Here is a 20,945-nt window from a genome sequence, read left to right as displayed (position 1 = left end):
GCTGCCAATTTGTCACCATTCACATGTTCAGACAATTTTATACCAGGTCAGTACATTAATCTCAAACCCAGGAGTTGCAACTGGAGTTGAAAGCCTCTTATGAGGGACTTTATTAAATTAATTTTGAGAGACGATACAAATAAAATCGACAGACATTGCCGTCCTCTGTCAGTCGCTTTGAAGATTTTTCAATCCACTTCATCCAGCACTTTATCTGCTTTTACCAAATCCAAGCCTGCTGTCTCAGATCAGAAATAATTCTTTGTAGATAAATTGTATGATCCAGCAATTTTTCAACAAGACATCCCTGTACCTTCCTCTTCTTAAATCAGAGAATGTGATATTAAATTTTCTAATCTCATGCAATGCTTTCCAAGCCTTCTAAAACAATAGAACAGAGGATGCCTCCTGACCCGCTGAGTTCCTTCTGCGTTTTGTATGTTGCTAACATATTTAAAGCACTGACTCCCAAGAGTGTCAATGATGATAAACAGTCCCATACACTCAGATTTCCAGAAATATTTTGCAAACATTCCATGAATGACGCTCAAAATGTGGAGTGAAGATAAATCTTAACTGGATAAGAAACTGGCTGCAGGTTATAAAACAAGAGATGTAAAAGTTTGAGGTCAAGCTTCACAGACTATTCCAATAATGAGACAGCCTGTGACAGTCCATGGCAAAACCAGGATATAATGAACCAATAATGTGACAGGCAGCAGAAACTATTCACATTAATAAATGAACAGTGAACAAAAGGAATTTCTACTTTGCCTTGACCACATCACCAGCACTGCTGAGATATCTGCCAAAATCTAAGGGATCACCACTGACCAGGAACTAATCTGAGTCCGTCAAAATCAAATCAACAGATTCCAATAATGCATCATCAAGAAAGAAAAATGCCTTAAAAGTCTTGTTGATTATCTGCAAGGCATAATTCAGGAACTTAATAAATTCAATTAGATGTTTCTAGCTGCATTAAGTTCCTGATGTGTTCAGTTGAATATTTCTAGCTGCAACAAGCCACTCAACATCAAACAGAATAAAGATGCTTAAAAGATAATTCTTGATTTTGAAATTTTGAAAGTTCCCTCATGTCATACACTGCCTTTAGTACACCATCAACAGTATACCCAGCAGCCTTACTTTGGCTATATTACAGCGAGTCCATGATCACTATCATAAAGACAATCATGTCCAGATTACTATCCCATGTTAAACACCATTTAGTGTCCATCATAATTCTATTGCTCATTACTTTGCCAAAACCTTGAACTATCTACCTAACATTACCATGACAAAACACAATAACAGCACTAGCTGGAACCAGAATGAGGTTTTGTTATCACTGACATGTATCATGAAACTTGTTATTCCGTGGCAGCAGTACAGTGCAAGGCATAAATAATTAAATAGTGCGAAAGAGAAATAATGAGGTAATAATGGACCATTCCGAACTCTGCTATTGGAGAATAAGCTATTCCTAAAACATTGAGTGTGCATCTTCAGTGTCCTGTACCTCCTCCGTGATAGTACTAATGAGGGTATGTTCTAGATGGTGAGGGTTCTTAATGACGAGAATGACAGACTCACCACAATCTCATATCAACTAAATAAGTCCAAGAAAATCCCCTCTCTGTTCCCCCTCCACACAGCTGATGAATCCAAAGGAACTCAAGAGAATACAATTTGGCACCAGTGGTATTGTAGGAGTTGCCATTCAGCACGGAACTCAACATTGGATTGCCTTAGAGACTCCAGCTCCAGATTTGTTCTAGGGGTTTACTTCCAAAACCTTTCCTATAAGTGGGTTTAGCCACAAAGCAGCAAAGGTTTAAGATCAATTTTCCTTTTCCAAGATGAGCTGATGAGCCTCATCTGCCTGAAGCAACTTGTTTTAAGGCATCAGTAACCAGCCTTTGCCTTCTGCTGTCAGTAGAAACAGTTCTACTGGGCTTAATAGCTAAGCCACATGTGAAAGCCAGGAGCTGGATTTGGTTGTCAACGGCTATATGAGACATACGCCATAAGAAGCATTTAATAAATAGTGGGAGTTTAAACCCATTACCACCCCTGGCTATGACAACCTTAAGAAACTAAAACATTGAAAAACAATTCATTTTTTCAAACAATATTATAGTTAACTACTGTAAAACACGTAGCTTCAAACCCTGTCTGGGAGAAGCAACAGCGGCCGTGTCTCTGGCACTGAGTCTCACCCTTTGGCTCCCAGAAGGGTAGGGAATGGAACAGGATGGCAGCAGAAATAGGGGACTCTATAGTCAGGGGGACAGATAGGCAATTCTGTGGACGCACAGAAAAGGAAAGGCGGGTGGTAGTTTGCCTCCCAGGTGCCAGGGTTCAAGATGTTTCTGGACGCGCCCATAATATCCTGAAAAGAGAGGGTGGTCAGCCAGAAGTCATGGTACATATCAGTACCAATGACATATGAAGAAAAAAGGATGAGGTCCTGAAAAATAGAATATAGGGAGTTAGGAAGGAAGCTGAGAATCAGGACTTCAAGGATAGTAACCTTGAGAATGCAGCCTGTGCCACGCGACAGTGAGGATAGGAATAGAATGAGGTGGCAGATAAATGTGTGGCTGAAGAATTGGGGTGGGGGCAGGGATTCAGATTTCTGGCAGGTGGGACCTGTACAAGATGGACAGGTTGCACTTGAATCTGAGGGGGGGTCCAACATTCTTGGGGGCAGATTTACTAGAGCTGCTGGGAGTGGTTTAAACTAATATGGCAAGGGGTGGAAACCAGGATGATAAGAGCTGAGGATAAGCCAGTGGGTTTACAAGTAGATGATGGGTGTAACATGAATGTAAGGAAGGACAAGCCAACAACGGGGTATAAATGCAGAGAGAACAAAGAGTTAAATTGCATCACAGAGACAAAATTCAAAAGAGCAAAGAACGCAGGACTGAAGGTGCTGTATTTAAATGCACATAGCGTTCGCAATAAGGTGGACAAACTCAGTGAAATTAGAGATTCGTCAATATGACATTATGGGGATCACTGAGTCGTGGCTGAAAGGCGGCCATAACTGGGAGCTTAACATCAAAGGATATACTTTGTACTGAAAGGACAGCCAGGAAGGCATAGGTGGAGGTGTGGTTCTGTTAGCAAGAGATGGAATAACATCCTTAGAAAGAGGTGAGGTGACATAGAGTCAGAGAATGTTGAGTCTTTGTGGGCAGAGCAAAAAAATTGCAAAGGGTAAAAAAAATCATGGGAATCATATATGGGCCTCCAGATAGTAGCCAAGGTATGGGGTTAAGATTGCAAAGAGAGCTGGAAAAGGCATGTAATAAGGGTAATGACACAATTGTAACCGGGTCTTCAATATGCAAGGTGATTGGGAAAATCAGGTTGCTGTCAGATTGCCAGAGAGGGAGTGTGTTGAATGCCTACGGGATGACTTTTTATAGCAGCTTGTGCTTGATCCTACTTGGGGAAAGGCTATCTTAGATTGGGTGTTATGTAATAACCCAGATCTCATTAGGGAGCTTAATGTAAAGGAACCCTTAGAAGGCAGTGATCATAATATGATTAATTCATACTGCAATTTGAGAGGGAGAAGCACAAGTCAGATGTAGCAGTATCACAATGGAATAAAGGGAATTATAGAGGCATGAGAAGAGCTTGCCCAGGTGGACTGGAAGAGGATACCAGCAGGGATGATGGCAGAACAGAGATGGCTGAAGTTTCTGGGAACAGTTCACAAGGTGCAGGATAGATAGAGGTGTCCCCTGCTTTTCGAACGTTCGCTTTACAAAACCTCACTGTTACAAAAGACCTACATTAGTACCGTTTTCGCTTTCAGAAGGTGTTTTCACTGTTACGAGAAAAACAGCACGCAATAAAAGGCAGAACGCGCCCCGAACAGCCGCTCTCCCCCGGATTCCAAACGGCATTCTCGCTGGCATTGCTTAAACACATGTCTGTGAGCAGCCGTTTGCAAGGTGAGTTCTATGGTATCGGAAAAGCCTGAAAGAGCTCGTAAGGGTGTTACACTTAGCGTAAAACTAGACATAATTAAGCGTTTCGATCGTGGTGAACAAAGTAAGGACTAAGTGAGTTGGCTGACGAAGTGATGTTGAAGAGGTTTTGGCATCCCATGACCAAGAACTGATGATGAAGAGCTGATGCAATTGGAAGAGGAAAGGATAACAATCGAAACCGAATGAGTAATGATAAAGTACGACTTTAATTTTGAAAGGGTACGTCGGTTTAGGGGATATTTGCAGGATGGTTTGAGTGCTTACAAAGAACTGTATGATCTAAAATTGCGCGAGGCTCAGCAGTCAAGCAAGCCTTCCACATCAGCCACAGCAGACGACGAACCTCGACCTTCGACATCGAGGGGGGCAGTCATAGGAGAAGATGAGCTACCTGCTCTAATGGAAACAGACGACGAGATAACACCCCAGTGTCCCCATCACCCAGGCCGCAGACAGATACCGATTCGTGGAATGCAGCAGTAGCCGGGAGACAAAAGCCAAAATAAACATGCTAATTAATTAGGTGTCGCCCGACACGTAATTGACGGCCGAGATCAGAGGCGACGCAATCCGACACACCATCATCAGTGTGCTCCACGCTTTCCCAATTCCGGTAAGTGAAACTACACTGTACATACATTATTTCCACTTTATATTGGCTGTGTATTTTTACGTGGTATTTGGTATGATTTGGCAGCTTCATAGCTTAAAGGTTATTAGAGAGCGCTCGTGCCATGTTTTTGCCGACGGCGCTTGCGTGAGATTTTCACTACGGAGAACAGTTCAGGCGATGATTGTGAAAAAGTATTTCTACTTTATATAAGCTGTGTATTTATCATATCATTCCTGCTTTTACTATATGTTACTGCTATTTTAGGTTTTATGTGTTATTTGGCATGATTTGGTAGGTTATTTTTGGGTCTGCGAACGCTCATAAAATTTTCCCATATAAATAAATGGTAATTGTTTCTTCGCTTTACGACATTCCGGCTTACGAACCGTTTCACAGGAATGCTCTACCTTCAGATGTCAGGGGAAACCTGTATGTCTCACAGAGGAAGAAGTTCTCAAATGGCAGGGATAGTCAACCATGGCTGACAAAGGAAGTTAAGGACCGCATTACAGCCTAAGAAAGGGCATATGAGGTAGCAAAAGTGAGTGGCAGGTTGGATGATTGGGAAACTTTTAAAATCCAACAAAAGAAGCTATGAGAAGGGAACAGATTAAATATGAGGACAGACTAACCAATAATATAAAGCAGAACGCCAAAAGTTTTTTTCTGTTATATAGAGTAAAAGGGAGCCAAGAGTTGATATTGGACCACTGGTGAGGTAGTAATGGGGAGCAAAGGAATGGCAGATGAACTTAATGGGCACTTTGCATCTGTCTTCACTGTGGAAGACACAAGCAGTGTGCCACAGGTCTGAGAGTCTCAGGGAGCAGGAGTGAGTGCCATTGCTATCACAAAGGAAAAAGTGCTAGGCAAAATTAAAGGTTTTAAGATGGATTAAGTCACCTGGGCCAGATTGACTACATCCCAGAGTCCTGAGAGGGGTTGCTGAAGAGATAATGGATGCACTGGCCATGATTTTTCAAGAATCAATTGATTCTGGCGTGGTCCAAGAGGACTGGAAGATTGCAAATGTCACTCCACTCTCTAAAAAGGGAGGAAGGCAAAAGACAGGAAATTATAGGCCAGTTAGCCTAACCTCAGTGGTAGGGAAAGTGTTGGAGTCTATTATTAAGGATGAGGTTTCAAGGTACTTGGAGACCAATAACAAACTAAGTCAGCATGGTTTCTGTAATGGGAAATCTTGCGAACAAATCTGTTTGAGTTCTTCGAGGAGCTAATAGACAGGTTGGACAAGGTGACACACATCAGGTTGCTTCACAAGATAAATTCCTATGACGTTACAGGAAAGATACTGGCATGGATAGCAGAATGGCTGATAGGCAGGAGGTAGCCAGTTGGCTGCCAGTGACTAGTGGTGTTCCTCAGGCATCAGTATTGAGACGACTACTTTTCACAGTGTTCGCCAATGATTTAGATAATGGAATTGATGGCTTTGTGGCAAAGTTTGCGGATGATACGAAGATAGGTGAAGAGGTAGGTAGTGCTGAGGAAGCAACACGATTGCAGCAGGACTTAGACAAATTGGAAGAATGGGCAAAAAAGTGGCAGATGGAATACAGTGTTGGGAAATGTACGATAATGCATTTTGGTAAAAGGAACCATAGTGCGGCCTATTATCTAAATGGGGAGAAGGTTCAAACATCAGAGGTGCAGAGGGACTTAGGAGTCCTTGTACAAGACTTCCAGAAGGTTAATTTACAAGTTGAGTCTATGGTAAAGGTGGCAAATGCAATGTTGGCATTTATTTCAAGGGGAATAGAATATAAAGGCAAGGAGGTAATGTCGAGCCTTTAGAAGACACTAGTCAGACCGCACTTGGTGTATTGTCAACATTTTTAGGCCCCATATCTCCGAAAGGATGTATTGTCATTGGAGAGAGTCCAGAGGAGGTTCACAAAGATGATTCCAGGAATGGCAGGGTTAACATATGAGGAATGTTTGGCAGCTTTGGGGCTGTACTCACTGGAATTTAGAAGAATGGGGGCGGGCGGGGAATCTCATTGAAACCTACCAAATGTTGAAAGAGCTAAATAGGGTGGATGTGGAGGGGATGTTTCCTATGGTGGAGGTATCCAGAACTAGAGAGCACAGCCTCAAGTTGAGCGGTGACCCTTTAGATCAGAGGTAAACAGGAATTTTTTTTCGCCAGGGTGTGGTAAATCTATGGAATACTCTGCCACAGAGTGCGGTGGAGGCCAAGTTTGTCTGTAAGGTGGAAGTTGACCATTTCCTGATCAGTCAGGGCACCAAATAATATGGCGAGAAGGCAGATGTATGGGGATGAGTGGTATCCAGGATCAGCTATGATGGAATAGCAATGCAGACTTGATGGGCTGAATGGCCTAATTCTGCTCCTATGTTTTATGGTCTAAACCCAGATTATGCACCTGAAACAAGATAGTACAATCCAAATTTTAAAAAGATAGTTGCATTAATTTATTAACATTACAATTCACAAAGTCAAACTTTAAAATCAATAATGGAGAGCATGAAGTCATCTTTCCCCTAGTTTAACAATCCAAAATGTACAGATGTTCAAACATTCTCTATAGGGCATAAACATTCCTACTAAAATACAAGTAGAGAGTGTCAAAGCACAGATTAAAAGGACATCCATTTCAAAATATCATTAAATGAGAGAGCAGAGGCACCTCCATAGTAAATCATGATCTGTGTAGTTTATGAAAGCACAGAGTATTGAATTTTTGTTTTCTTGTTCAGTCAGGATCACTCCAACTACTGGAGAACAGGGATGCATAATTACCTGGGAGGACATGATGACTTAGCTTTCCAGTGTTGAGAGCAATCTCTCCACAATTACAAGGATTACTACAAATAACTGGCTCCAAGCTTCCAACAATTAACACGTCTTCACCTCCAAAAGAACCTTGCGTATTTTCACTTTCTGCCAGAATGTGGAACATTCAATATTTTATCAAGCAGGATTTGACTTTTCAGCAAATTAACAAACTGCTGGAGAAACCTCAGGCAAAACATAGTCAATGTTCCCAGTTGAGACCCTGCATCAAGACTAGGATTTGAACCTTTGCCAGACATGCAAGAATTCTCTAAAAACATGGTACAGCAATACAATTCACCAGGGCATTTGATTTCAAAATTCTTACAAGTTAAAAGTCTCAGCCTTGTTTCTCCTACTTCTAACATTCTCTGTAGCCTCACATTCTTCTGAGATGTCAAATTACATTTAAATTTGCTCCACCACATGAAACCATCCATCTAGCTTAACCAGCAATCCTTAGTTCCTAAATTTCCTCTTTCCACTGAGATTCTCCTGAAATATTGGTTCTCTTTACTTGCAAATTCTGTAAAACAGTGCTCCTGTCGAGCTCATTATGCTCTAAAGAAATGGAGTTATTAAATGGTTAGGCTATCGTATATAGAGGCAAGAGTAAAGCCATTCAACCTTATGCAGACTGATCTATTCAATGAGATCTTTGCTGATCTATCTCAACAAGACTTTACTGCACTAACGTCACATCCCTTTATTTCCCTAACATATTTTAAAAAATTAATCTGTCATGTATGTACTCACCACCTACACTCCAGATGCAGATTTTCTTAATTCTGTTTTGAACAGCATACTCTTTATTTTGAAAATTATGATTCATGGTTCTATACAACACAGCCAGTGGAAATACAGAATCTTCATAGGTGCTAAGGTTTTGCACTTTTCAATGAGATCACCTCCAACTCTTCTAAAGAAAAATAAAGTGAAGGTCCAGAGATCTTAATCTGTCTTCGTAGGATAGAACTGCCATCCCAGGATTCTATCTTGTGATAAATTATAGTGCTCCAATTGTTCCTTTTCAGGTAGGGAGACCCAAACTGTACACCACTCTCTGGGTACAGTCTCACTCGGGTCATACATAAATGTAGCAAGGTATCCTTGCTCTTAAACACAAACCCTCTTAGAATAAAGGCAACATACTATTTGCCTTCTTAACTGTTTACTGTACTAGACCATTGACTTTCAGTGATTCATGTAGAAGGCACCCAGGTCCCTCTGAACACCAACACTGGAAATCTGACATAAAAACAGAAAATGTTGTTAAAACTCCGATCAAGCAGCAAATGTATACAGAGAAACAGTTAATGTTTCAGGTCCCAAACTCCGTCACCAGAAGTGGAAAAGAAAGGAAAGTTAAATGGAACTTACTTTCTCTTTCCCAGTTCTGATGAAGGATCCCACATCTGGATGGCAATCTATTTTTCTTTCCACAGCTGCTTCCTGATCTGCTGTTTTTACCTCCATAACCATCCTTATCAAAATACTTCATTGTAGATCTTCAGATCTTGAGGATTGATTCCTCAAGTGTGATTCTTGTCCCACTAATTACTCCAATGCTGCTTTCTTGACCATTGCTAATTTATTTCATTTCATTTGCTGTATTTCTCCACTATTTTGGAAGGCTTTCTGTGTCTTGTTCTATGCCATTTCCTTATTGTCCTACCTCACACTAAAGAAGGAATATTATCTTCCTATGTATCTGCATAACTTTTCTGACCTGTCCTTGCACTTCACAAAATTCCTCTCATTACTTTCTTTTTCCTTATCAATTTCTTTGTTGTCCTTTGCTGAATTCCAGAATTATTTCCCGTCGTCAAGCTTACTGTTCTTTTTGATAACATCATATAAGCTTTTTTTCTTTGGTCTAATAATACTTTAAATTTGAAATGTTCTACTCGCTGCAACTGGACCATCTTCCCTGTTGGACTTCAGTTAATCTTGTTACAAGCTGCATATGAATTGTTTAAAAGTTAATAACTGCTTGCAGTTATATCATATCAGAGCAGAATAAGGCCATTTGGCCCATCGAGTCTGCTCCACCATTTTTCCTCTCAGCCCCAGTCTCCTGCCTTCTCCCCATATCCCTTCATAAGAGCCTATGGAATTACGGGAAAGTTACATACATGGATAGAGCGTTAGTTGATTGGCAGGAAACAGAATGGGAATAAAGGGATCCTATTCTGGTTGGCTGCCAGTTACCAGTGGTGTTCCACAGGGGTCCATTTTGGGGCCACTTCTTTTTACGTTGTACATCAACGATTTGGATTATGGAATAGATGGCTTTGTAGCTAAGTTTGCTGATGATACAAAGATAGGTGGAGGGGCCAGTAGTGCTAAGGAAACAGAGAGTCTGCAGAGAGACTTGGATAGATTAGGAGAATGGGCAAAGAAGTGGCAAATGAAATACTATGTTGGAAAGTGTATGGTTATGCACTTTGGTAAAAGAAATAAACGGGCAGACTATTATTTAAATAGGGAGAGAATTCAAAGTTCTGAGATGCAACGGGACTTGGGATTCTTCGTGCAGGATACCCTGAAAGTTAACCTCCAGGTTGAGTCGATGGTGAAGAAGGCCAATGCAATGTTGGCATTCATTTCTAGAGGAATAGAGTATAGGAGCAGGGATGTGATGTTGAGGCTCTAGAAGGCACTGGTAAGACCTCACTTGGAGTACTGTGGGCAGTTTTGGGCTCCTTATTTAAGAAAGGATGTGCTGACGTTGGAGAGGGTTCAGAGAAGATTCACTAGAATGATTCCGGGAATGAGAGGAATAACATATGAGGAACGCTTGACTGCTCTTGGACTGTACTCCTTGGAATTTAGAAGAATGAGGGGGGACCTCATAGAAACAGTTCGAATGTTAAAAGGCATGGACAGAGTGGATGTGGCAAAGTTGTTTCCCATGATGGGGGAGTCTAGTACGAGAGGGCATGACTTAAGGATTGAACGGCACCGATTCAGAACAGAGATGCAAAGAAATTTTTTCAGCCAGAGGGTGGTGAATCTGTGGAATCTGATGCCACGGGCGGCAGTAGAGGTCAAGTCATTGGGTGTATGTAAGGCAGAGATTTATAGGTATCTGAGTAGCCAGGGCATCAAAGGTTATGGTGAGAAGGCAGGGGAGTGGGACTAAATGGGAGAATGGATCAGCCCATGATAGAATGGCGGAGCAGACTCGATGGGCCAAATGGACGATTTCTGCTCCTTTGTCTTATGGTCTAACCAATCAATAACCTATCAACCTCTTATGTTAAATACACATGAAGACTTAGCCTCCACAGCTACATGTGGCAACGAACTGCACAGATTCACCACTCTCTGGCTAAAGAAATTCCTCCTAATCTCCATTATAATAGGACACCCCTCTATTCTGAGGCTGTCCCCCCTAGTCCCTTCCTCTCCACGTCCACTCAAGGCCTATCACTATTCAAAAGGTTTCAATGAGGTCACCCCCAATTCTTCTGAACTCTAGTGAATACAGGCACACAGCCATCAGTCTTCATATGACAAGCCATTGAAACCTGGAATGACTTTCATGAACCTCCTTCGAACCCTCTCCAGTGTCAGCATACCTTTTCTAAGATTTGGGGCTCAAAACTGCTCACAATACTCCAAGTGAGGCCTCACCAGTGCTTTATAAAGCCTCAACATTACATCCTTGCTTTTATATTCTAGTCCTCTTGAAATGAATGCTAACATCACATTTGCCTTCCTCACCACAGACTCAACCTGCAAATTAACCTTCAGCAAATCCTGCACTAGGACTCCCAAATCCCTTTGCACCTCAGTTTTTTTAATTTTCTCTCCATTTCAAAAACAGTCTACTCTTTTATTTCTTCTACCAAAGTGCCTGACCATACTCTTCGACACTGTATTCCATCTGCCACTTCTTTGCCCATTCTCCTGATCTGTCTAAATCCTTTTGTAGCCTCCCTACTTCCACAAAACTACCAGCCCCTCCACCTATTTTTGTATCATCCATAAACTTTGCAACAAAGCCATCAATTCCATCAAAGTCCTTGACATATAATGTAAAAATAAGCAGTCTCAACATAGGCCCCTGTGGAACCCCACTAGTCACCGGCAGCCAACCAGAAAAGGCACCTTTCACTCCTGCTATCTGTCTCCTGCCAATCAGCCACTGCCTTATACATGACAGAATCTATGATGTAATACCATAGGCTCTTAACTTGTTAAGCAGCCTCTGTGTGGCACCTTGTCAAAGGCCTTTTGAAAATCCAAACACACATTAACCAATTCTCCTCTGTCTATCCTGCTTATTTCTTCAAAGAATTCCAAAAGATTTGTCAGGCAAGATTATCCCTTGAGGAAACCATGCTGACTACAGCCTATTTTATCATATGCCTCCAACTACCCTTAGACTTCATCCTAAACAATCGATTCCAACATCTACCCAAACACTAAGGTTACACTAACCGATCGATAATTTCCTTTCTTCTGCCTCTCTTCCTTCTTGAAGAGTGAAATGACATTTGCAAATTTCCAGACCTCCAAAACTGTCCAGAATCCAGTGATTCTTGAAAGATCATTACTAATGCCTTCACAACCTCTTTCAGAACCCTGGGGTGTACAACACCAGGCCCAGGTTATTTATCTACATTCAGACCTTTCAGTTTCTGAAGAACTTCCTCCCAGTAATGGCAACTTCACACACTTCTGACCCCTGACACTCTAGAACTTCCACAGTGAAGACTGATGGAAAATACTCATTTAGGTTGTCTGTAATTTCCTTGTCCCCCATTACGACCTCTCCACTATTGTTTTCCAGCAGTCCAATATCCACTCTTGCCTCTCTTTTACACTTCATGTATCTGAAGAATCATTTGGTACCTTCTTTAATATTATTGGCTAGCTTATTTTCAAATTCCATCTTTTCCTTCTTAATGACTTTTTTTAGTTGCCTTCTATTAGTTTTTAAAAGCTTCCCAACCCACTAAGCTTTGCTCTATTAAATGTCCTCTCTTTGGCTTTTATAGTGGCCATGGTTGTGTCAACTTGCCTTTAGAATACTTCCTCCTTTTTGGGATGTATACATCCTGAGCCTTCCATATTGCTTCCAGAAATTTCTGCTATCACCCTGCCAGTGTTTTTTTACCAATCAATTTTGGGCAACTCCCCTCTCATGCCTCTGGAATTCCTTTTACTCCACTGCATTACTGATATATCTGACTTGAGCATCTCCTCTCAAATTTCAGGGTGAATTCCATCACATGATCACTTTCCCCTAAGGGTTCTTTTACCTTCAGCTATCTAATCAATTTGGTTCATTGCTCAAGGGCTCAACCATGAACTGCTCTAAGAAGCCACCTCATAGGCATTCTAGAAATCACCCCTCTTGGAATTTAGCACCAATCTGATTTTCCCAATCTACCTGCATATTGAAGTCCCCCATGACTATTGTAACATTGCCCTTTTGGCATGCATTTTCTATTTCCATTGTAATTTGTAGCCCACATCCTTACTAGTGTTTGGGGATCTGTATACAACTCCCATCAGGGTCTTTTTACCCTTGCAGTTCCTTAGCCTCTGTCCACAATGATTCAACACCTTCAGACCCTATGTCACCTCTTTCTAATGATCTGATTTCATTCTTTACCAACAGAACACTCCCCCCTGCCTTTCTGCCTACCCTTTCGATACGTGTATGCTTGGACATTAAGCTCCGAGCTATAATCTTTTTTCAACCATGATTCAGTGATGCCTACATCATGACAACCTATAATTGGTACAAGTTCACCTACCTTATTCCATATACTGTGCACATTCAAATACAACACCTTCAGTCCTGTATTGACACTTTCTAATTTTGTCTGCCTTTTATTTTGCAATTTTGCCCTATCATTAGCCTCTCCTTGCTAGGAGTCTCACTACAGACTGCCTTTGTTTGCAAACCAACTACCTCATCCTCAATGATGAGTTCTCATCCCCACACCAAATCGGTTCAAACTCTCCCAAACAACTCTAACAAACCTGCCCACAAAGATATTGAACCCCTTGGGTTCAATATCCTTTGAGTGAAAGTTAATGGAAGAAAAGCAAGAGAGATTTGTCTTTGGTCTCTGCAAAAGCAGCCTTATCAAAGTCTGCCATAAGTAATGCAAGTACTGATGCCTGCAGAAAAGTATGAGATAATATAATTTATCATGTACGGTCAGGCAAGACCTTCCCTTCAGCTTGAAATTAAAACAAGCACCCTGCTTTACTTCACATTCTCTGGAGAAGCAACTAGATTCCCAAATTCTTGTTGAGTTTTAACAGTTGGCTGTCACATCAAAATTAAAACCAGGGAATGAAACCTATCTTTTAAAAATTAAGAATAAAAAAAACAAAGCTAAAGGCAAGGAGACCTCCTTTCTCCATTTAAATTCAAGATTTGGCAGGTAATTTACCCAGCATGGATATGGCATGGGACACTGTAGGTAATTAGAGCACTGTCAAAAACCACGTGAAGTAGCTCAGTCTGCCAGTTCACATTCTCATCAAAACAATACACAGAGCCAAACTCTGGCACCTCAGATACACGCCAGAGTCTTGAAGCACAGTTTTCTTCATTATTAGAATAAGAGTGGACAGGAGGATTGGGATAGAGGGAAGAGGGAGAGAAGGGGTCAGAGGAATTGGGGCAGAAGGGATGTCAGGGAGGGGGAAACAGAGGAAGGGTGTAAGAGATGTCAAGGAAGAGGAGGGAAGGGGGAAAGGGAAGGGGAAGGGGAATGGGGGAAGGGGGAAGGGGAGGGGAGGGGGGAAGAGGGGGAAGGGGGAAGGGGGAAGGGGGAGGGGGGGGAGGGGGGAGGGGAGGGGAGGGGGGAGGGGGAGGGGGAGGGGGAGGGGGAGGGGGAGGGGGAGGGGGAGGGGGAGGGGGAGGGGGAGGGGGAGGGAGGGGGGGGAGGGGGGGAGGGGGGGAGGGGGGGAGGGGGGGAGGGGGGGAGGGGGGGAGGGGGGGAGGGGGGAGGGGGGGAGGGGGAGAGAGGGGGGGAGAGAGGGGGGGAGGGGGGGAGGGGGGAGGGGGGGAGGGGGAGAGAGGGGGGGAGAGAGGGGGGGAGAGAGGGGGGGAGAGAGGGGGGGAGAGAGGGGGGGAGAGAGGGGGGAGAGAGGGGGGGAGAGAGGGGGGGAGAGAGGGGGGAGAGAGGGGGGAGAGAGGGGGGAGAGGGGGGAGAGGGGGGGAGAGGGGGGAGAGGGGGGAGAGGGGGGAGAGGGGGAGAGGGGGGAGAGGGGGGAGGGGAAGAGGTGGGAGGGGAAGAGGGGGGAGGGGAAGAGGGGGGAGGGGAGGGGGGAGGGGAGGGGGAAGGGGGAAGAGGGGGAAGGGGGAAGAGGGGGAAGAGGGGGGAGGGGGAAGAGGGGGAAGGGGGAAGAGGGGGAAGAGGGGGAAGGGGGGAGGGGGAAGAGGGGGAAGGGGGGAGGGGGAAGAGGGGGAAGGGGGGAGGGGGAAGAGGGGGAAGGGGGGAGGGGGAAGAGGGGGAAGGGGGAAGGGGGAAGGGGGGAGGGGGAAGAGGGGGAAGGGGGAGGGGAAGAGGGGGGAGGGGGAGGGGGAAGAGGGGGGAGGGGGAGGGGGAGAGGGGGGAGGGGGAGGGGGAGAGGGGGGAGGGGGGAGGGGGAAGAGGGGGAGGGGGGAGGGGGGAGGGGGAGGGGGAGGGGGAAGGAGGGGGGAGGGGGAGGGGGAAGGGGGGAGAGGGGGGAGGGGGGGAGAGGGGGGAGGGGAGAGGGGAAGGGGGAGAGGGGGAGGGGAGAGGGGGGAGAGGGGGAAGAGGGGGAGAGGGGGAAGAGGGGGAGAGGGGGAAGAGGGGGAAGAGGGGAAGAGGGGGAAGAGGGGAGAGGGGAAGAGGGGGAGAGGGGGAGAGGGGGAGAGGGGAGAGGGGGAGAGGGGGAAGAGGGGGAAGAGGGGGAAGAGGGGGGAAGAGGGGGAAGAGGGGAAGAGGGGGAAGAGGGGAAGAGGGGGAAGAGGGGGAAGAGGGGAAGAGGGGGAGGGGGGAAGAGGGGGAGAGGGGGAGAGGGGGGGAGAGGGGGGAGGGGGAAGAGGGGGAAGAGGGGGAAGAGGGGGAAGAGGGGGAAGAGGGGGAAGGGGGAGAGGGGGAAGAGGGGGAAGAGGGGAAGAGGGGAGAGGGGGAAGAGGGGGAAGGGGGGAGGGGGAAGAGGGGGAAGGGGGGAGGGGGAAGAGGGGGAAGGGGGAAGGGGGGAGGGGGAAGGGGGGAAGGGGGGGGGGGGGAAGAGGGGGAAGGGGGAGGGGGAAGAGGGGGGAGGGGGAGGGGGAGAGGGGGGAGGGGGGAGGGGGAGAGGGGGAGGGGGGAGGGGGAGGGGGAGGGGGAAGGAGGGGGGGAGGGGGGAGGGGGAAGGGGGGAGAGGGGGGAGGGGAGAGGGGAAGGGGGGAGAGGGGGAGGGGAAGGGGGAGAGGGGGAGAGGGGGGAGAGGGGGGGGAGAGGGGGGAGAGGGGGGAGAGGGGGGAGAGGGGGAGAGGGGGGAGAGGGGGGAGAGGGGGGGAGAGGGGGAGAGGGGGAAGAGGGGGAAGAGGGGGGAGAGGGGGGAGAGGGGGAGAGGGGGAGAGGGGGAAGAGGGGAGAGGGGGAAGAGGGGAGAGGGGGAAGAGGGGAGAGGGGGAAGAGGGGAGAGGGGGAAGAGGGGAGAGGGGGAAGAGGGAGAGGGGGGAAGAGGGGAGAGGGGGGAAGGGGGGAAGAGGGGAGAGGGGGGAAGAGGGGAGAGGGGGGAGAGGGGAGAGGGGGGAGAGGGGAGAGGGGGGAGAGGGGAGAGGGGAGAGGGGGGAGAGGGGAGAGGGGGGAGAGGGGAGAGGGGAGAGGGGAGAGGGGAGAGGGGAGAGGGGAGAGGGGGAGAGGGGGAGAGGGGAAAGGGGAGAGGGGGAGAGGGGAAAGGGGAGAGGGGGAGAGGGGGAGAGGGGGAGAGGGGGAGAGGGGGAGAGGGGGAAGGGGGAGAGGGGGAAGGGGGAAGGGGGGAAGGGGGGAAGGGGGGAAGGGGGGAAGGGGGGGAAGGGGGAAGGGGGGGAAGGGGGGGAAGGGGGGGAAGGGGGGAGAGGGGGGAGAGGGGGGAGAGGGGGGAGGGGGGAAGAGGGGGGAAGAGGGGGGGAAGAGGGGGGGAAGAGGGGGGAGGGGGAGGGGGAGGGGGAGGGGAGGGGGAGGGGGAGGGGGAGGGGAGGGGGAGGGGGAGGGGAGGGGGAGGGGAGGGGGAGGGGAGGGGGAGGGGAGGGGGAGGGGGAGGGGAGGGGGAGGGGGAGGGGAGGGGAGGGGGAGAAGGGGAGGGGTGTTGGGGAAGGGAAGAAGGGGTAAGGGATGTTTGGAAAGAGAGGGAAGGGAGGAAGAGGGCGCACAGGATGGCGGGGGCGAAGGGTCGGCGAGGAGGAAGAAATGAAGGCAGGAGGAGAGGAGAGGTAAAGTCTCCAAGAGAGACAGAAATCCCGGAGTGGTGAGCAGAGGGTGAGGGAGCCGTGATGCATGACTGACTCCCCACGCGGCCATCTGCCCGTTGCGCAGATCTCCCGGGCTGCCTCGGGATGCAGCGGGCCCTCTGGAAAGCCTGTGGTCCCGAGCTTCAGCCGGCAATGTTTCACCCCAAAGGCCCCCTCACTTACATCGTTGCTGCGCAACCGGCCTTCCGTCCGGGAGCAGAAAAGGAAACAAGTGGAAAGGCCGAGAAAGGCCGCGTCTGCAGCGCGCCGTCACCGAGCGGGTGCCCGCCCCGCGCGTCGTCGTCACCGAGCGGGTGCCCGCCTCGCGCGTCGTCGTCACCGAGCGCGTGCTTGCCCAGTGCGTCGTCGTCACCGAGCGCGAGAGCGGGTAGCCTCGTGTCGTCACGCAGTGCTGCCGTCAGCCATCGCTTTGCCTCCCCATTCCCCCTCTCCTGCCCCGAATTTACTATAAACATACTGATGAGCTCATGCAAGGGAAATACAGGAAATTGGGCAAAATATTACACAGTAGTACTTTGAGGATACAAAAGTGTCGCCGCTTTCGGACTCAGGCTGATACTGGCGGGTTGTTATCTACACTGGAAACCTGTGATCAGTGGCACGCCTGCTTGGCGTTGAGCGCAGTTGTTTGTCATCGATATGAACCGCTTGGGTTGTGGGTTTTCGCAAATAAAACGACCATAACAACTTTTTTATAGAACTCCAAAAAAAACCAACACAAAGCGCGGTAACAGTTCTTTAGGTAAACACGCCACACATCAGACCAGCCTCAAAATGAACCCCAAATCTGTGAATTCTGTACATTCCACCAATTACAATGGGTGACAACGTTATTAGCATGGTTTATGGACAGCGCCAATATCAGTGGTGTAATAGCAGTTGAAGGTTACATAAAATTACAACTCAATCCAGAAGTGGTCTAAGGAATGACTAATGGAATTTAACTTGGGCAAGTGTGAGGTGTTGCATTTTGGTAAGTTAAACCAGGGCAGGACTTGCACAGTAAATGGCAGGGCCTTTGAGAATTTTTTTGGACAGAGAAACCTCCGGTAACAGGTACATCGTCTCTAAAAATAGCGACACTGTTGGATGGGGTGATGAAGAAAACATTAGGCACACTGGTATTCATTGATCAGAATACTGCAACTGTATAAGTCTTTGGTGAGACCACACTTGGGGTATTGTGTTCTGACAGCCCAGCTACAGGAAAGATGTCATTAAGCTGGAAAAGGTGCAGTAAAGGTGCAGAAGTTATTGAGATTGAAGTGTCGGAGTTATCAGGAGAAGCTGGATAAACTGAAACTTTACTTCCTGGAGAGTAGGATGGGTGTAGATAAGGTGGCTGATCATTTTGTTTTTCCCTGGGTACTGCCTATTATGGCATTGGCATTTAGGGGCAGCAATTGAGGTCCTCCATCTCTGGCTGTGTTCAGGGCTTCCTTCATCATGTAGTAGCTTCCTCTTGGTTTTCACTACTGTCAGTCACACAAGCCCCAGGTCAAGACTCAGGAATACCATCATACTCAGATGTAGAAGGATTCTTCATTGTTATTTTCACGACAATTTTGTTTTACTGGTCAGGGTGGTTAGCCCTGAACTGAATCCCCGAACCTGGAGGACTGGTGGACCACACTTAGCCTGGCATCTACCTTTGATCTGTTTGGCATGGATGATTCCACTAAGAGCCAAAGCATAAAGCCCTGACTCCAGTCAATATAACTCACTGGGTCATTGAGGCACCAAGTCTCCAAACCCAATGACAAGGTTGTGGTCCTCTTGCAGGTTTTCCCAGGGTAGGAGGGCATTAGTTAAGCTGAGAAGGTTTCTCAGGGACTTGAGGAAATACATTTTCAGAAAGCCAGTGGTGGTATTTGGAAAAGCTACCGGAGGAACCTGTATAGTTACAATGTTTAAAAGACATTTAGACCGATACATGGATAAAAAATGTTTAGAAAAATATGGGCCAAATGCTGGCAAATGGCGATTAAATTCTTCTTGGGCTTCCAGATGGGTACAGGTATCAATATTAACCAACGTTTTGATGACAGACTCTGCTATCTTCATCAGGGATGATGCCTGGGCATGTCTAGTCCAGTGGTATTTATAGTCCTGTCATCTGTCCCTCCTGATTGGTTAGTCCTCATCCAATCACATTTCTGCTGTCCCAGCTTTTTTACAATCGAATTCCAGTTCTTACTTAGAGCGAGGTCTTCGTCTTTGTTAAAATTCTTTTCCTCTCATTTTATTTCAATGGCTTCCTTCACCAGGCAGTCCCAAAAGCCATTGGCGTGGCACAGTAGATTGGTGCTGTCTAAGTCAATCCTATGATCATTGTGAACGCAATGTTCTGCATCCACCGATTTCTCCCATTTACCCAGATGGATACACCTCCTGTGCTCGATGCAGGTATCCACCATACATCCCATTAGGACAATATACATTGTTCCACATTCACAGGGAATTTTAACAAACCATCAGAAACCTGATTGGATGATTGGATGAGCTCCAATAGATACCTTGGTTTGCATTTTCTGGAATCAGGAGGAAAACAGGACATCCATGTGTATCACATTCCTGTGCCACTAAGTCCATCTGGACAAACAGGAAACTCTGAAGAGTTTAAAGACAATCTACCCCATGGAGGCCTCATTCATGATTTCTCCCTGCCTTTTTCCTTTGTGATTATTCTCCTCCCTTAGCTGGACATGTTTGGTGCAGATCCGTGCACCGTCAGGCAGTAGTCAACCATCACTTGGAGAGAAGGCAGGCTGTGGTCAACAACTCCTGCACAGGAATATAATTTTAGAACGAGAAGGTAAACCAATCCTGTAATTTGGTCAGCAACACACAAAATGCTGGGAGAATTCTGCAGATCTGGCAGCATATGTGGAGGGAAATGGACAATCAATGTTTTGAGTCTCCTACTCAAAGGGTTGTGGAAGCAGAATAATTTTAACACAGAGGTAGACAGGTCCTAGATTAAACAATTAAGGGGGTGAAAAATTAGATGAGAATGTGGAGTCACATTGGCCATAACGAAAACATCGATCATCCATTTCCCTCCACTGATGCTGCCTGACCCATTGAGTTTCTCTAGCATTTTATGTGTTGCTCCAGATTGCAGCATCTGCAGTCTTGTGTCTCCCCTTAGTTTACTCTTTACTGTTTTACCTGTGCCCCCCTCCTCCAATAACAATATTCTGAGTAACTCACTGTCCATGTGTAGTGTCCCTGCTCATCGACAAGTCACAGAAGAAAGAAATCATCTGCCTCAATGCCCAGGTGATTATATGGCAAATAACAAAATCAGTCTGGTCTGGAACCTTCATTGATCTATATCAAAATGATTCAAAATCAGTTAACTGAAGATGTCCTGACGAAGGGTCTCGGCCTGAAACGTCGACTGTACCTCTTCCTACAGATGCTGCCTGGCCTGCTGCGTTCACCAGCAACTTTGATGTGTGTTAACTGAAGATGTTTGGTGTCTGTTTAATGCAGGGGGAAGTGAAGGTGTATCAATCCTGGCCAAGGATGGTTGTAACAGCATCATCTTGTGTTCAGCTTCTGGTCTTTATAATTGTCATCAAGCCAACTGAGCTTGGGAACTTAATATTGGTTATTTATGAAAATGATTTGAGGCAAATGCATGAAGCTTGTTCTGTAAGTTTACAGATGACACGAAATTAGGAGATTTTGTTGATAGTGAAGAAGGTTATTCTGGATTACAGGGGAGCTTGATCAATGGGGAAAGTGGCCCTCATGAGTAGAGAATGGATTTCAATACAGATAACTGTAGGATGATGCACTTTGGAAAGTCAAACCAGCATAGGACTTATAGTATGAATGGTAGGCACTGGGGAGTGTAATGGAACAAAGGAACTTTGGAGTCCAAGTCATAGTTTGTTTAAAGCAGTATTACAGGTAGACAAGGAGACAAAATTGCATTTGGCATGCTGGCCTTTATCAGTCAGGGCATTGAGTTCAGGAGTTGGGACATTATATTGCATTAATGAGGCTGTACTCTGCACAATTTTGGTCACCCTGTTATAAGACAGAT

General features: G+C 46.5%; 1 protein-coding gene across 1 annotated transcript in view; it reads right to left on the bottom strand.

Moving 5' to 3' along the window:
* The window catches only part of wbp4 (WW domain binding protein 4), a 74,725-nt gene extending 57,367 nt beyond the window's left edge, over nt 1-17,358 (bottom strand). The window contains exon 1 of the mRNA XM_072260849.1: nt 17,051-17,358. Coding sequence (XP_072116950.1) covers nt 17,051-17,343 — 293 coding nt within the window. The 5' untranslated portion in view covers nt 17,344-17,358. The remainder of the gene's footprint in view (nt 1-17,050) is intronic.
* Nucleotides 17,359-20,945: the final 3,587 nt, after the last annotated feature.

This window comes from Mobula birostris, chromosome 6, assembly GCF_030028105.1.
Source record: "Mobula birostris isolate sMobBir1 chromosome 6, sMobBir1.hap1, whole genome shotgun sequence".
NCBI classification, from domain to species: Eukaryota; Metazoa; Chordata; class Chondrichthyes; order Myliobatiformes; family Myliobatidae; genus Mobula; species Mobula birostris.
The sequence above is the reverse complement of the archived record's forward strand: the minus strand, read 5'-3'. Positions and strand labels throughout refer to the sequence as shown.